The sequence below is a fragment of the Eutrema salsugineum genome, unplaced genomic scaffold (genome assembly GCF_000478725.1).
Source record: "Eutrema salsugineum unplaced genomic scaffold, Eutsalg1_0 scaffold_11, whole genome shotgun sequence".
Taxonomy (NCBI): domain Eukaryota; kingdom Viridiplantae; phylum Streptophyta; class Magnoliopsida; order Brassicales; family Brassicaceae; genus Eutrema; species Eutrema salsugineum.
Genome location: NW_006256901.1, coordinates 4,178,501 through 4,192,707, shown reverse-complemented (window position 1 = coordinate 4,192,707; position 14,207 = coordinate 4,178,501). Strand labels below are relative to the sequence as shown.

The window sequence follows — 14,207 nt, the reverse complement described above, 5'->3', positions numbered from 1 at the left end:
CAAAAATTTGAAAAAAAACATACATATTTACAAGTTCATGCATGTTTTCGTAAATGTTAAGTGAAAGGTTATATATTAGATTACGGAATTTCAATTTTTACTATCTCATGTCATAAATCCATCATACATGCAAAGTTGTAAACCTTTTGTTATATGTTAGGATACAATAACCTTTGCATTGCTCTTTATGCAATATCTCATTTATAAGATTTAGGGTTAACTCACTTTTTTAAAAAAACATCGTAAAACCGTCGTAATATACAAATGCTCCCATCACGACACGTGTCATGTCATGCAGTGGACCGACTGTTATACAACCGAATCGTCGTAAAACCGTCGTAATGTTACGATGATTTTACGACGATCACAAAATCTATATAAGGGACGCGAGATTTCCTCCTTCGTCACTCATTCTTCTCTTCCCTCTCTCTCTATAGAAATCTCTCTATCTCTCTACAAATAAACCTCTCCCTTCTCTCCCTACTCTCCAGCCAATTAATTTGTAAGTATTTTTGTTAAATTAATTTCATTACATATTATTTTAGATTTAGGTTCGGAATTTAGATTTAGGTTCGGAATTTAGATTTAGGTTTCGGAATTTAGTTAGGCCCGGATTTTGGTAAATTTAAATAAATATTTGAAAAATTAGTAACTAATTTTTAAAAATTTTGTAGATTCTATCGATATGGCTCCTCGAGCTAAGAGATTTCACTACCGACAGCTCGTCGATTCTGACGATACGGCCCCGTCTACCTCGGCGACCGGATCAGCCATCCCGGAGTCCTCAGGAACACAACGGACGGTTTCTCAACCGGTCGTTGTTCCGCAGCCGGCACCGCCTCCACCACCACTAGCCGAACCAGCGGCTCCCGCCCAGGCCGATCCTGAGGCTGATCCGCCGCCTGTACCGTATGCCCAGTTTACGGTACAGGATCTTCTGGTGCAACCCGGTTGTGAGACCATGAACAAACTCGACCCGGATCGAGCCCCGGGCACCTTTTGGTACCTAATTTTTTTCCTACAATATTTTTAAATTAATTAATATTTATTCTTATATATTTGATATTAATTTACTTTTTCTCTTTCCATTTGACTAGGTTTACAACCGACAATGCATTCGGTCGTAACGTTGCGGATATCATCAAGGGGTTTTTCGTACAACCCCATACCAGCTGGAAGAAGCTGGATCAGGCCACACTTGGCACTTGGTTCAAGTGTTTTGCGGTAAGTAATTTACCATTTCGTTTAATTGTAATTTTAAATTTTAACTTTTTACAATAATTATTAACTTCTTTTTTTTTCCTAGCAAAACTGGCATTGGGAAACATCCGCACACGGACGTGTGGAGACGGCCTTCAAGGAGAAGGTCAAATTCCGCCTCAACAACACCGTTTCCGACTGGAAACGGAAGTGGGAGGTTGACGGCGACAAGGCCAAGCCGGCGCCTATGGCCAATACCGTCTGGCGGGGCCTTGTCCAGTACTGGTTGGATCCGCACAACCAGACTACAGCCGCCAAGTGTTCCGGATCTAGGTAAGTAGTTAATTCCAATAATATTAACATTATTTTTTTCTTATAATAGATTCTAATGAAAATATTTTTCAGGAACGCTACTGACGATGCGGGAAATCGGAAGAACGTCCCGCACACTTCCGGCCAGATTCCTTTTGCTGGAAGACGGCTTATGATGGTAAGTAAATTAAAATTACTAATTTTTTTGTTTTCAAATAATTAACTTTTATTTCTCGATACTAATTAATTTTTTCATTTTGATTTTGTAGGTCGAAGATAACAGAGGAGAACTTCCTCCGATGACGAAGGTTTTCGCCGAGACGCATAAGAAGCGTAACGGCGAATTCACGGATCCTCGGGCGGAGGAGATCTACAACGCCGCCTGTGCGGCGATCGAGGGGCGACAGACACAGCTGACTCAGCAGGCGCGTCAAACGTCTCCCGGAGGTAGCTCGGTCCAATCGACCCCGGCGCTGACGGTGGCGGAGATGGACCAGATCTTCGAAGAGGTAAATTTAATTACTATATTTAATTAATGTAACTTAGTTTTAAATTAAATTTCTAACCATAATGTTTTTAAAATATTTGTAGGTTGCCCCAAAGAAAAAGGGGCGGGTATTAGGGATGGGGTCCATCCGTGATACCCCGAGAGCTACGGCGACTGGTCACGTCTGGGTCCCGGATCCGGTTATCCGCCAGGAGATTGATCAGATGCGGACCCGGTACGAGACGAGGATCGACCAGCTCTACGGTCTCTTCGAGATCATGGGAGCCGACAACCCAATACTCATGGCGCAGTTGGACAAGCTGCGGGCTGATGGGGTTGTCGGATCGTCTGCCGCCGGGTCATCCACTAGGACGCAACCGCCGGTGCAGACAGACGAGGAGATGTTCCGATCTCTCGGGGTTGAGCTTCCTAGAGCCGGAGATCAGGCGTCGGCGGAAGCATCAAACCGAAGACCCGGCAAGGAACACGTCCAGGACGATGGGAAGGAGGCCGGTGACGGGATCGACGGGATCGACGATTTAGATTTAGATTTAGATCTGTAGGGTTTTTATGTAAATTACAATTAATTTTAATTTCAAATTTTAATAAATTTTAAATTGTAAATTTTTTTTTTTAATTTAAATTTTAATTCGAATTAATTTTTTTTTAATTTTCAATTATATTAAACGTCGTATAATCGTCGTAATAGCTTTATTAAAACCATCGTAAATTCGTCGTAAATATTACGACGAATGTACGACTAAAATGTACGACGACAAATACGACGATTATACGTCCGTGCTTTACGACGATTTTACGACGAAATGATTAAATACTTTACGATTGATTTACGACAATTTATGCGTCATACATTTTACGACGATCTTACGTCGACCATTAACGACCACTTAACGACGGTCCAGGCCAAGACCAAGTCGACGCAATTCGATGTAAAATCGTCGTAAAGTGTACGACGCATTTACGACGATTTTGTTTCCCTCGATGTTACGACGAAACGAAACCGTCGTATATTATACGGCGATTTTACGACGATTTGTCTATTACGACGATTTGTCTATTACGACGATGACTTTACGACGATTTTGAAATCGTCGGTAGTCCGTCGTAATAGTGCTATTACGACGAAATAACGACCATTTCGGCCGTTGTAAAATGATGTTTTTCTTGTAGTGCAAGGAGCTCACATGATCTTCACCATTAGAGCTACAAACAACTAAGTATCAAAACAACACCAAGATGAGTGTTTGGCGTAATTATATTTTTAAACTAACGAGTTTCCCTCTCTGTTTTTTGCAGAATTTGTCCTAAGGTCCTTTAGTTATACTTTCTTTTTAATTTAGCCAAGAACTTTAGTATTGTTTCTATTTTGTTTTTTTATTTTTCTTTGAGAGTCTGTCGCACGTTATTTCCTTTTCTTGAGTCTCTGTCGACCCTAGAAGGTCAAGGCCAAAGGACTGTCCACATGCGGCATTGTAAGATACAACTTTTTTACCCTAGTCAATAAAAGAACGTATTTTTTTAAGAGCAGCCGCTTCTTCTTCAAGTTCTTGAGCATTTAGTGGATTCCCCTTTGTTCTTGAGTTCACCGACTTATCACAACATCTCCATCAGCTGTGTGGTGTCACATCGATCCCCTTGGTTACTAAGTCATCCTTCATTCATTCATATCAAAGATGGTAATTTTAAATCAATTAATTCCAAAGTTTCTGAAAGAACACCATATTTATTACTTATGCCAATACAATACTACCAAAAAGAGGGAGGATTAAGACACAGAAGTTCTTCTCACAAGTCGTTTAGTATTTCTGAATGGATGTTTTCCTGCTTTGCAATGTAAAAGAATATACAGCCTAAACTGAATATATCAACCTCAAAAGTTTCATACTTTTCCGACTGCTTAGGTGTTTGCCAACCTGGAGTACCATAAGTTTTATACAAAAAGGTTCCACTCAGTTTAATCTCTAATCAAACAAATTTAACAAATATATTGAACAGACCAGAGCACGACAATTAGCTCTGCTCTGGAGTACCTTAACGAACATATTTGTCTATTGTTTTACTGAATGTTTAAAGAATCGATTTTCTAATGCTAAAATAAAACTCCTAAAACCAATGGAGTCTCTCAGGCATATAATCTTGTGTCCATCATCAACTTAAGCACCCAAAAAAGAAAGAAAAAGAAAACTATTTTTAGTGTGTATACACACCAAGAAAATGTCCCTGCCAACCAGAATTGGTTATATCATTGATGAAAACTGTTTTGTTTATGTAGCAAAGCCCAGAGGCAAAAGAAAAAAAAAACTATGTTTAACTCAACAAAAGGAGAGGAAAAAAAAACTCAACAAAAGGACAGTGTCGTGCCAAGGTTCATAAAAGTATGGCAGTTTATAAAAGGGAAATTTGGTGGCATAGCAACACGACAAGAACTATTTAGGTGTCTGAAAACTAAATTTTTTATGGTGTGGAAAGTACTCTAAACCCCCTCAGCTCTTTTCCATTCTAACATCTCTTGAGAATGATAACATATACGTTTTTACATTGTCATTTTTTCTGACAGCTTTCTCTTTCATCAACTTTAATTCAAATTACTTTCCCTCACTTTTATGGTCAAGCTTAGGTCTTTCAAATTCATTCATGAATTTCTAAATACTGCTACCACACCCATATCCTCTCTTCTCTTATTTCGGCGACTATCCATCTTGCTTCCCCATTTCCGTCAAGATCAACCGGAATTTGACACGGCGAGTCTTTATATTACTGTCGTTTAAAGCTCTGAACATGGTGGACAAATCTTGTGAACCACCGCCTTTTACATCCGCAGCGAATATTGAAAGGTACATGTTTAGTCGTTGACACATCTACTTCAACTCTGTTATTGTTTCGTAATTTGAATGTTATCTGATTTTACTCGCTTACCCGCATACATCATCGTTAATTTCCAGGATCTAGAATTTTAATTTTTCTCAGCTAGATTTCTCGTTATTCTTCCTCTTTTTGGACACATAAACGTTTGTCTCATAGTCCATTTCTAGTGATTCATGATTTTGGTATTTTTTACCAGCCCACTCTCATTCTCATCCGTCTTATAATTATCCAGATCTACGCTTTCAGATCTGAGTAGTCGACATCCGTCTTAACAGTTCCGTCATTTTTTTGTTGTTATTGATATCTGGTTCTCTTGATTTTGTAGATTTAGAATAGTTAACTATTTTTTTATGCATACTGAGTAAATAGTAACTACATTGAATATAATCATTAATATCGTTTACTCTTATCATCTATAACAGATACAATAAATAACTACTCTATATTCAGTTAGTCTACATAACTACTATGCACCTATAACCAACTACCAATATAACTATGGGTAGTTAACTATGTTATAACAATAGCTAACTTTTTGCCATTTTTCCTTTGTAGGGATATGTGTTCTCTTCGACAATGTGAACCCACACTGTTTGCAAATAATGTGCTTCTCTAGATTTGCGATGCACTCGTTGATGTGTTTGTAAGGGTTGCTTGATATTCTGCAAATGATGCTTGTTCATTTGCTTGTTCATGTAAGGTTTTAAACAAAACATTCAAGGAACCATCTCTCATCAAGGCGCTCAACCTATCTGCCTTCATTAAACAGTTTAACTTAATGAAGCGCTACCCTGAATTCTTTGAGTCAGCGAAAATGGATAACTACCAATAATTGACTTTGAGTAGTAGCTATCTAATCTAAATAGACAATTATTAATACTTACTTAAGTATTAGAATCAACTTAGAGTTTATGGAGAAATTAGACAACTACTAATAATCGATTTGGAGTACTAGCTATCTAATCGAAATATGTTACAAAGTAGTCAACGTCTCGGTGTCATTCAAACAAACCTTCATTTTAAACATAGTCACCTACTAGTAGTCGTCTACTAAAAATATATGAACACAACAAACAAAAGAATTAGAATTAAAAGGGACGTCTATACTGAAGTGATAGATGACTAGTTGGTATATGTCTATTTATTTTCAACTTGGTGCAACTATAGAAAGTATCGTCCAAAATTTCTCACACTTTTAGAGTGAGAGAATGTTTGTCTGAGGGGGATACAACTTTTTATGAAAATAGTTGTCTACTACATATCCAGATACTCTGAGCTAATGATTTTCTATGAAATAGTCAACTGTGGCTATAAAGTTACCATTGTGACACCTTCCAAGACACCTGGTACAAAGCTTTGCCGTATTCCTCAAATTTTTCTGTGTCATTCAAACGAATTGGATCAACCACATTTCTACCACAAAGTAGTCAACTATGACTCATTATAAAAAGCTCACTATGTTACAAACACTAAATAGTTGATTACGTTACCTTCATTTCTCCTCTGGATGAGAACTTTATTTTCTTTGGTCAACCATCTGGTCAGCGTATAAATGGAGGAAGTAGTTCTGAGACACCATAACATACATGAGTTGGTACGAGGTGGAATGATCTTTTATAAAGGGATCTCCAAAATCTAGTTTGTTTCTCTAGATACACCTCTCCCATAGGCTTCTTGTTTGCAATGTTGTTGTAAGAAGAAGTTACCGATAACTTGATATGTACACCTCTCCCATTTTTCTGTTGTAAACTTCATACTCATCGTGGCCAACAACAACTACCTACATTTTAAACATAGTCATCTATTTGTAGTCGTCTACTATAAAAATATGAACACAACAAACAAAAAGATTAAAATTGAAAAGAATGTCTATACTGAAGTGATATGTGACTACTTGGTATATGTCTATTTACTTTCAACTTGATGCAACCATAGAAAATATCGTCCATAATGTCTCAAAGTTTTAGAATGAGAAGATGTTCATCTGAGGCGGATACAACTTCTTTATGAAAATAGTCGTCTACTACATAACTGCATATTCTGAACAAATATTTTTTATGAAAATAGTCAATTATTCCATAGAGCTATCTCAGATTTTAAATTATATGAGCAAAAAGACACCGTGTATAATTTCTTGAGAAAATACGAACCATAACGCTAAAAATCAGAAACTTGAATGTTTGGTTCATGGGTGTTGTGTTAGTGGCTATTTATATGATCCACAAATGTCTCCTTGAAATTAACATATTCGTACACGTAATACTAGACGACAACAACGTTTGAAGTTTGCTAAAGTAACAATAAAGTTTATGCTGCTATTGTTCCAAAAAGCAGATAACGTTTGTGTCTTGATAAGTTGATGTGGTCCAACCTTAGTCAGAAAAAGTAATATCTAGATTTAGAGAATAAGGGGTGTAATGTCATTTCCACATACCTTTTCTCATTGACTTGTGCTATCCACTTAATTGACTGATTTCCTATATTAGTTACTTAATTTATTTTCTCAGAAGTAATATTGATGCAAATCATGTGATATTTGTCATTATTATTATTATTATTATTATTATTATTATTATTATTATTATTATTATTATTATTATTATTATTATTATTATTATTATTATTATTATTATTTTTAACATCATTTTCATTAAGAAAACAGAGTGCTATAGAGGAGCAGATAGAGAGGAGAATTTACAGAGTGATAGTTTAGCCAAAGCATCAGCGTTTACATTCTTGCCTCTGGGAACAAAAGTAAAACCGATAGAAATAAACATAGAGGCAAGAGTTTTAATGTCAAAAAGGAGACCGAAGATTTTTTTGACTTGCTATTGCAAATTAATGACTTTGATGAGATTCTGAGGTGTACCATTTTTCCAGTCCTTGATTTAAAGATGAACAAAGAGCTAGGGCCTCCACCATCATAGGGGATTTAACAAAATTAAGTTTCAGCAGCTTGACTTTTATCCAGCTCGGCTCCATCCTGATTATAGAACACCCAACCAAACCCTGCACTTAGAGTGTCATCTCTCCAAGCTGCATCTGAGAAGCATGTGATCGTATCAGGGAGAGGCCTCACTGGAGTAGTTTCAGTTGATTCAAAGCTCATTTTGGGGTCTAGTTGCTGCGCCTATTGCCATTCTCTTGCTTTGGAAATTGCTTTAATGACAATTTCTTCAGGTGAGAAGACTCTATCTTGGAATATTAAGAAGTTCCTCGCTGACCAAATGGCCAAACATAGCCATGGAAATAATTGTCCCGGTTCCTCTACTGTTGGGGACAGACATATCATTTATTTTCTCGCAAGAAGAGAAGAGGCAAAATTTCAAATTTGTGAGGTATAGATGCTAGTTTGGAGAGGAGTATGACCCCACACCATTTAAGCAAAGTAGAAATGAAAGAATAGGTGCTCTGTCGTCTCAAGATCTCCACAATGGATGCAAACCAAATTATCCCATAAACCTCGGTTCAAATAGTTCTCTCCCACAGGGAGGGCTTGTTTGATGATTTTCCAAAGAAATACCCTTATATTCGGAGAGAAGTTGCCTTGCCATATTTCAGTATTCCAATTCAGCTCTGGACCCTAGATTGATGTGGTTTGTTCTTCCTCTCCAGCTTAGATGTAGCATCCAGACTTAGAAGAGTATGTTCTGATTTACTTGGAAGCTAGAGATAAGAGTCAGCAGCTCCTTTGCAGCTAGGTTTGAGGCAAAATATTTCTAAGGCGTGGTGAGGTAGGATCTCGAGGACTTTGCTTGTATCTCATTCACAGCCATCTTCAAAAAGCAGGTCTGAGATAGTAAGGTCTTTGGTGTTCATACACGCTGGTCCTGTAGATTGTTTAGGATAAGTAAGTGAAAGCCAAGGGTGATGCAGAGCATCCTTATCTGTTTAGAAGTTTCTTACGTCTTTTGGCTTTGGTGTTTACGTGTCTTTCAAGTTGTGTTTTTTCCTTTTTATTTCTTTGACGGTTTAAGCACTTTTCCTTTTTGTTTAGGAATTCCTATGGCTTAGGGCTTTGTTAGCAGCTATATAAGGTAGTCGAGTCTTTGTTTTTGATTCACGTTTTGCTTCTAAGAAAATCAATAAAAAAACCAAAGAGGAAATCTAAATTTCCCAAAGAGCTTTGCCTTGCTTAGCGCTGAGAGGAGCACTCTCGACCTCTGTTTTGTTCGATCTCTGTCTCGAATAGAACAAAACCTTATTTCATCCAGAGTTCTCCTCAAGTTCTCTTAGTCCCTAGGTTACTAAGCTTCCGCTACTCCACCAGTTGGTATCAGATTACAGGCACTTTTCTGGATCTCAATTAAATCAACATGCCGCCTAAGAAAGATCATGAGGAAATTTCGATGGCTGATTTACACCGATCGTTAATAGCGATGCAGGAATCTCTGCAACAAACGCTGCAACAGTCGATTCATACTCTAGGAGAGACTCTGGCTCAAAACCAGCAGACTTTGATTGCCGCTGTTACTGCAAATAATCGTGTCGTTGGTGCAAACGCCAACAACGAAGCCATCGTGCTCGACAATAATCCTCGTGAGCGTCCTCACCACCAACAGATACAGCACCAACAACCCGAGGGGCGACACAATCAACAGGGTAATGATCGTCGCTGGGAAACAGGGCTTAAAGTGGATATTCCGGAATTTCAGGGAAGTGTACGAGGAGAGGACCTGTTAGATTGGATCATCGCTGTGGAAGAGGTACTTGAGTTTAAACAGGTTCCGCCAGAACGTCGCGTGTCACTCATTGCCACAAGGTTTCGAGGTAGAGCAGCTTCATGGTGGTTACAGTTCAAAACAAATAGAGCTCGTACAGGAAAAACAAAGATTGAGACATGGGAAAAGCTTAAGAAACATCTCCGAGCACAGTTTCTTCCGCTGAACCATGACCGTACAATGTTTACGCGGCTGCAGAATTTACGACAAGGTTCGCGCACAGTTGACGAATATGCTGAAGAGTTTTATTTGTTACTTACCAGGAACGAACTCAATGACACGCAAATCCAACTCGTTTCACGGTTCATTGGTGGACTTCGTCCTCAATTGCAGAATTCGTTGGCTCAGTTCGATCCTACAACGTTAGCTGAAGCACACCGCCGCGCTTTGGCTTTTGAGTCACAGAGCAAATTCCCAACATCTTGGAATTCGCAGAACGCATGGAAAAGCAAAGTAGGTCCATCAGAGGCAGAGAACAGTTTATCTTCACCCGACGTGGCCACTAAAACAAACTCTCACAATCGTACAACCATTCCTGAAGATACGGGGCTCCGACGTTCTTCTAGAAACGCTTTACGTTGCTATTCGTGTGGAGAACAAGGTCATCGGCAAACCGCTTGCCCAAATCAACAACGACGAGGATTGCTTATTGACGATGGTGAGCATTTGGATCCAACTTGTGACGATCTCGAAGACGAAGAAATCGAGGAGACTCCCACCGCAGGAGACACTAATGCACCTTCGCTAATGATGCGTCGAATCTGTCTTGCACCAATCGGTTATGAAGAACCATGGCTTCGGTCAAATATTTTTCGTTCGACGTGCACCATCAAAGGGAAGCTGTGCAACTTTGTTATTGATTCAGGGAGTTGTCACAATGTTATATCAGAGACTGCAGTTAAAAAACTTGGATTAAAGAGAGAAGATCATCCTGCACCGTATACATTGGTATGGATTTCAGAAGGCACAGAAGTAAAGATTACACATCGAGCTTTGGTTTCTTTTTCTATTGGAGCCTTCTACAAAGATACCATCTACTGTGATATCGCTCCAATGGATGTGAGCCACTTAATTTTAGGGCGTCCTTGGCAGTTTGATCGCGATACCTCCCATTCCGGAAAAAAGAATACCTACAGCTTTGTGTTTGAAAATCGCAAGATTATTCTCTTACCAAGTCCAGAGCCAACGTCACTTCCTCTTGTTACTCATAGAGTCGATGTCCAGCCACATGTTACGACCGGAAACCCCTCTCAGTCGACGTTGCTTTGTTCTCGAGCTCAGTTCGAAACCGAACTTCGACAGTCGAAGTTTTTGCTGGCATTAGTGCCATCGTCTCCTTCTCAAAAAACAGGTCCGATTGAATTACCACCTGCGTTTTCAGCCTTGCTTCATGAATTCATGGATATTTTCCCTGAGGATCTTCCGCTACAGTTGCCACCATTACGAGACATCCAACACCAGATAGATCTTGTACCCGGTGCCACTTTACCGAATCGGCCTCATTACCGTATGAGCCCGCAAGAACACGAAGAATTACGAAGACAGGTGGAAGGGTTAATTGCTAAAGGACACATTCGCGAGAGTCTCAGCCCTTGTGCTGTTCCTGCGTTATTGATTCCAAAAAAGGATGGTTCTTGGAGAATGTGCGTCGATAGTCGGGCAATCAACAAAATTACTATCCATTATCGTTTTCCTATTCCTCGGCTTGATGACTTACTGGATCAGATTGGGAAAGCGACAATTTTTTCTAAACTCGATCTCAAGAGTGGGTACCATCAGATACGGATCAAACCAGGTGACCAAATGGAAAACAGCGTTCAAGACACGAGAAGGCTTATTCGAGTGGTTAGTTATGCCATTTGGGTTATCTAACGCTCCCAGTACTTTCATGCGTGTGATGAACCAAGCTTTACGACCATTCATCGGAAAGTTTGTCGTCGTTTACTTTGACGATATTTTGATATTCAGTTCGTCTCTTGAAGAACACCTACGGCACCTACGTAGTATTTTGGAGGTTTTACGTCGCGATCAGTTTTATGTCGCCAAACAGAAGTGCGAATTTGGAGCTGATCATGTTCTTTTTTTGGGATATGTTGTCTCTAAAGATGGCCTTTCCGTAGATAGCAGTAAGGTCGAAGCCGTGCGTACTTGGCCAGAACCACGCTCCTTAACGGAGGTTCGCAGCTTCCACGGTCTTGCTTCATTCTACCGGCGCTTCGTTCCTCATTTCAGTACTGTCATGGCACCCATCACTGATTGTATGAAAGCTGGCAAATTCGCTTGGACCAAAGAAGCTTCATCTGCGTTTGCAACGATAAAGGAAAAACTTACTACTGCTCCAATTCTTGTTTTACCAGATTTTACGCAAGCCTTTGAACTTCACAGCGATGCTTCTAAACTTGGGATTGGTGCTGTGTTAAGTCAATTGGGTCGTCCCATTGCATACTATAGTGAGAAACTTTCGGGTGCACGGATTCGCTATAGTACTTATGATATTGAATTCTATGCCGTGGTGCAGGCAATAAAGCATTGGCGTCATTACTTGTTTCACCGTGAGTTCATTCTATTTACGGACCATGATGCGCTTAAACACTTGGATAGTCAAGAAAAGGTGTCCTCTCGTCATGCTACTTGGATTGCCTTTCTACAGCAATTCACATTTACTATTCGACATCAAACAGGGAAGCTTAATCGAGTCGCTGATGCTTTGAGCAGGCGTCATGCGTTAGTGACGACTATGCACACGTCTGTGCCTGGGTTCTCCTCCTTTGCTGACCTATATTGTTCGGATCCTTACTTTGCGCGCGTTCTTGGTGATGTGAACAGTGGTACGACGTCCGATTTTTCTCTCCAAGATGGCTTCTTGTTCAAGGGAAATCAGTTGTGTATTCCTGATTGCAGTTTACGGCTGCGTATTATCAAGGAGTTGCATGATGAAGGACATGTTGGGAGGGATCGTACTTTGCAGTTGATATCAACCTCTTATTTTTGGCCTTCCTTAAGGCGTGACGTGGTGCGATTTGTTGAACGCTGTCGGGCTTGCCAGCAAGCTAAAGGTTCTGCTTCGAATGCTGGTTTATATTTGCCTCTCCCTGTTCCGACTCAGCCATGGACTGATATCAGCATGGACTTTATTCCTGGCTTACCTCGTACTCAAAGAGGTTTTGATTCCATCTTTGTTGTTGTGGATCGCTTTTCGAAGATGGCCCATTTTATACCTTGTAAGAAAACGACAGACGCTATTCAAGTGGCCTCTTTATTCTTTACTGAGGTATATCGCCTGCATGGCTTGCCCTCTTCCATTGTATCAGACAGGGATACACGTTTTCTAAGTCACTTTTGGCGTTCTGTGTGGAAGCTGCTCCACACTAGTCTGGATATGAGTACCGCATATCATCCTCAAACCGATGGGCAAACAGAGGTTACTAACAGAGCTTTAGGAAACATGCTTCGCAGTTTGGTCGGCGAAAATCTCAAATCATGGGACAGCAAGCTTTGTCTCGCCGAGTTTGCTCACAATCACGCTAGTAATCGGAGTTCTGGGTTTTGTCCGTTCAAGGTTGTTTATGGCGTAATTCCGCGATGTCCACTAGATCTTGCGCCACTTCCAGATCGCGTTCGTCTTCATGGTCAGGCAATTGATTTTGTGGAAAATGTTCAAACCATTCATCAGGAAACTCAACAAAATTTGCAATCGGCGACAGCATCTTACAAAGCACAAGCAGACACACATCGTCGGGAAGTCGAGTTTCAACCAGGTGATATGGTGTGGGTCATTTTAACGAAGGAACGATTTCCAACTCGTGAGTACAACAAGCTGCGTTCTCGGAAGCTTGGCCCTCTTGAGATTGTTGAACACATTAACGCTAATGCGTATCGTGTCCGTCTTCCACCAGACATTCGCACGGCTGATGTGTTTAATGTTAAGCACATATTTCGGTATCATGGTGAAAATGACATTCCAGATTCGAGGGTGAATCCTCTTCTACCCCAGGGGACCTGATGCAGAGCATCCTTATCTGTTTAGAAGTTTCTTACGTCTTTTGGCTTTGGTGTTTACGTGTCTTTCAAGTTGTGTTTTTTCCTTTTTATTTCTTTGACGGTTTAAGCACTTTTCCTTTTTGTTTAGGAATTCCTATGGCTTAGGGCTTTGTTAGCAGCTATATAAGGTAGTCGAGTCTTTGTTTTTGATTCACGTTTTGCTTCTAAGAAAATCAATAAAAAAACCAAAGAGGAAATCTAAATTTCCCAAAGAGCTTTGCCTTGCTTAGCGCTGAGAGGAGCACTCTCGACCTCTGTTTTGTTCGATCTCTGTCTCGAATAGAACAAAACCTTATTTCATCCAGAGTTCTCCTCAAGTTCTCTTAGTCCCTAGGTTACTAAGCTTCCGCTACTCCACCAAAGGGTCACTCCATATCGAAGTTTCCTTGCCATTACCAATGGCATTCCCCAGATGTTTATGCAGAAGATCTCTGCTAATCAGGATTCCACGCAACCCATGAGAGGCATTAGAAGCTGGTGAAACCTTTAAAAGATGAGCTTCTTTGCAGTATTTTCTGAGAAAAACACGATCTAGGAGGTGATTTGATTTCTGTAAGATT

General features: G+C 40.0%; 1 protein-coding gene across 1 annotated transcript; it reads left to right on the top strand.

Moving 5' to 3' along the window:
- Positions 1 to 9,201: 9,201 nt before the first annotated feature.
- On the top strand, positions 9,202 to 11,478 carry LOC112089724. The gene has a single exon (XM_024160473.1). It carries the CDS (start codon positions 9,202 to 9,204, stop codon positions 11,476 to 11,478), a length of 2,277 nt encoding a protein of 758 aa, XP_024016241.1.
- The last annotated feature ends 2,729 nt before the right edge of the window (positions 11,479 to 14,207 follow it).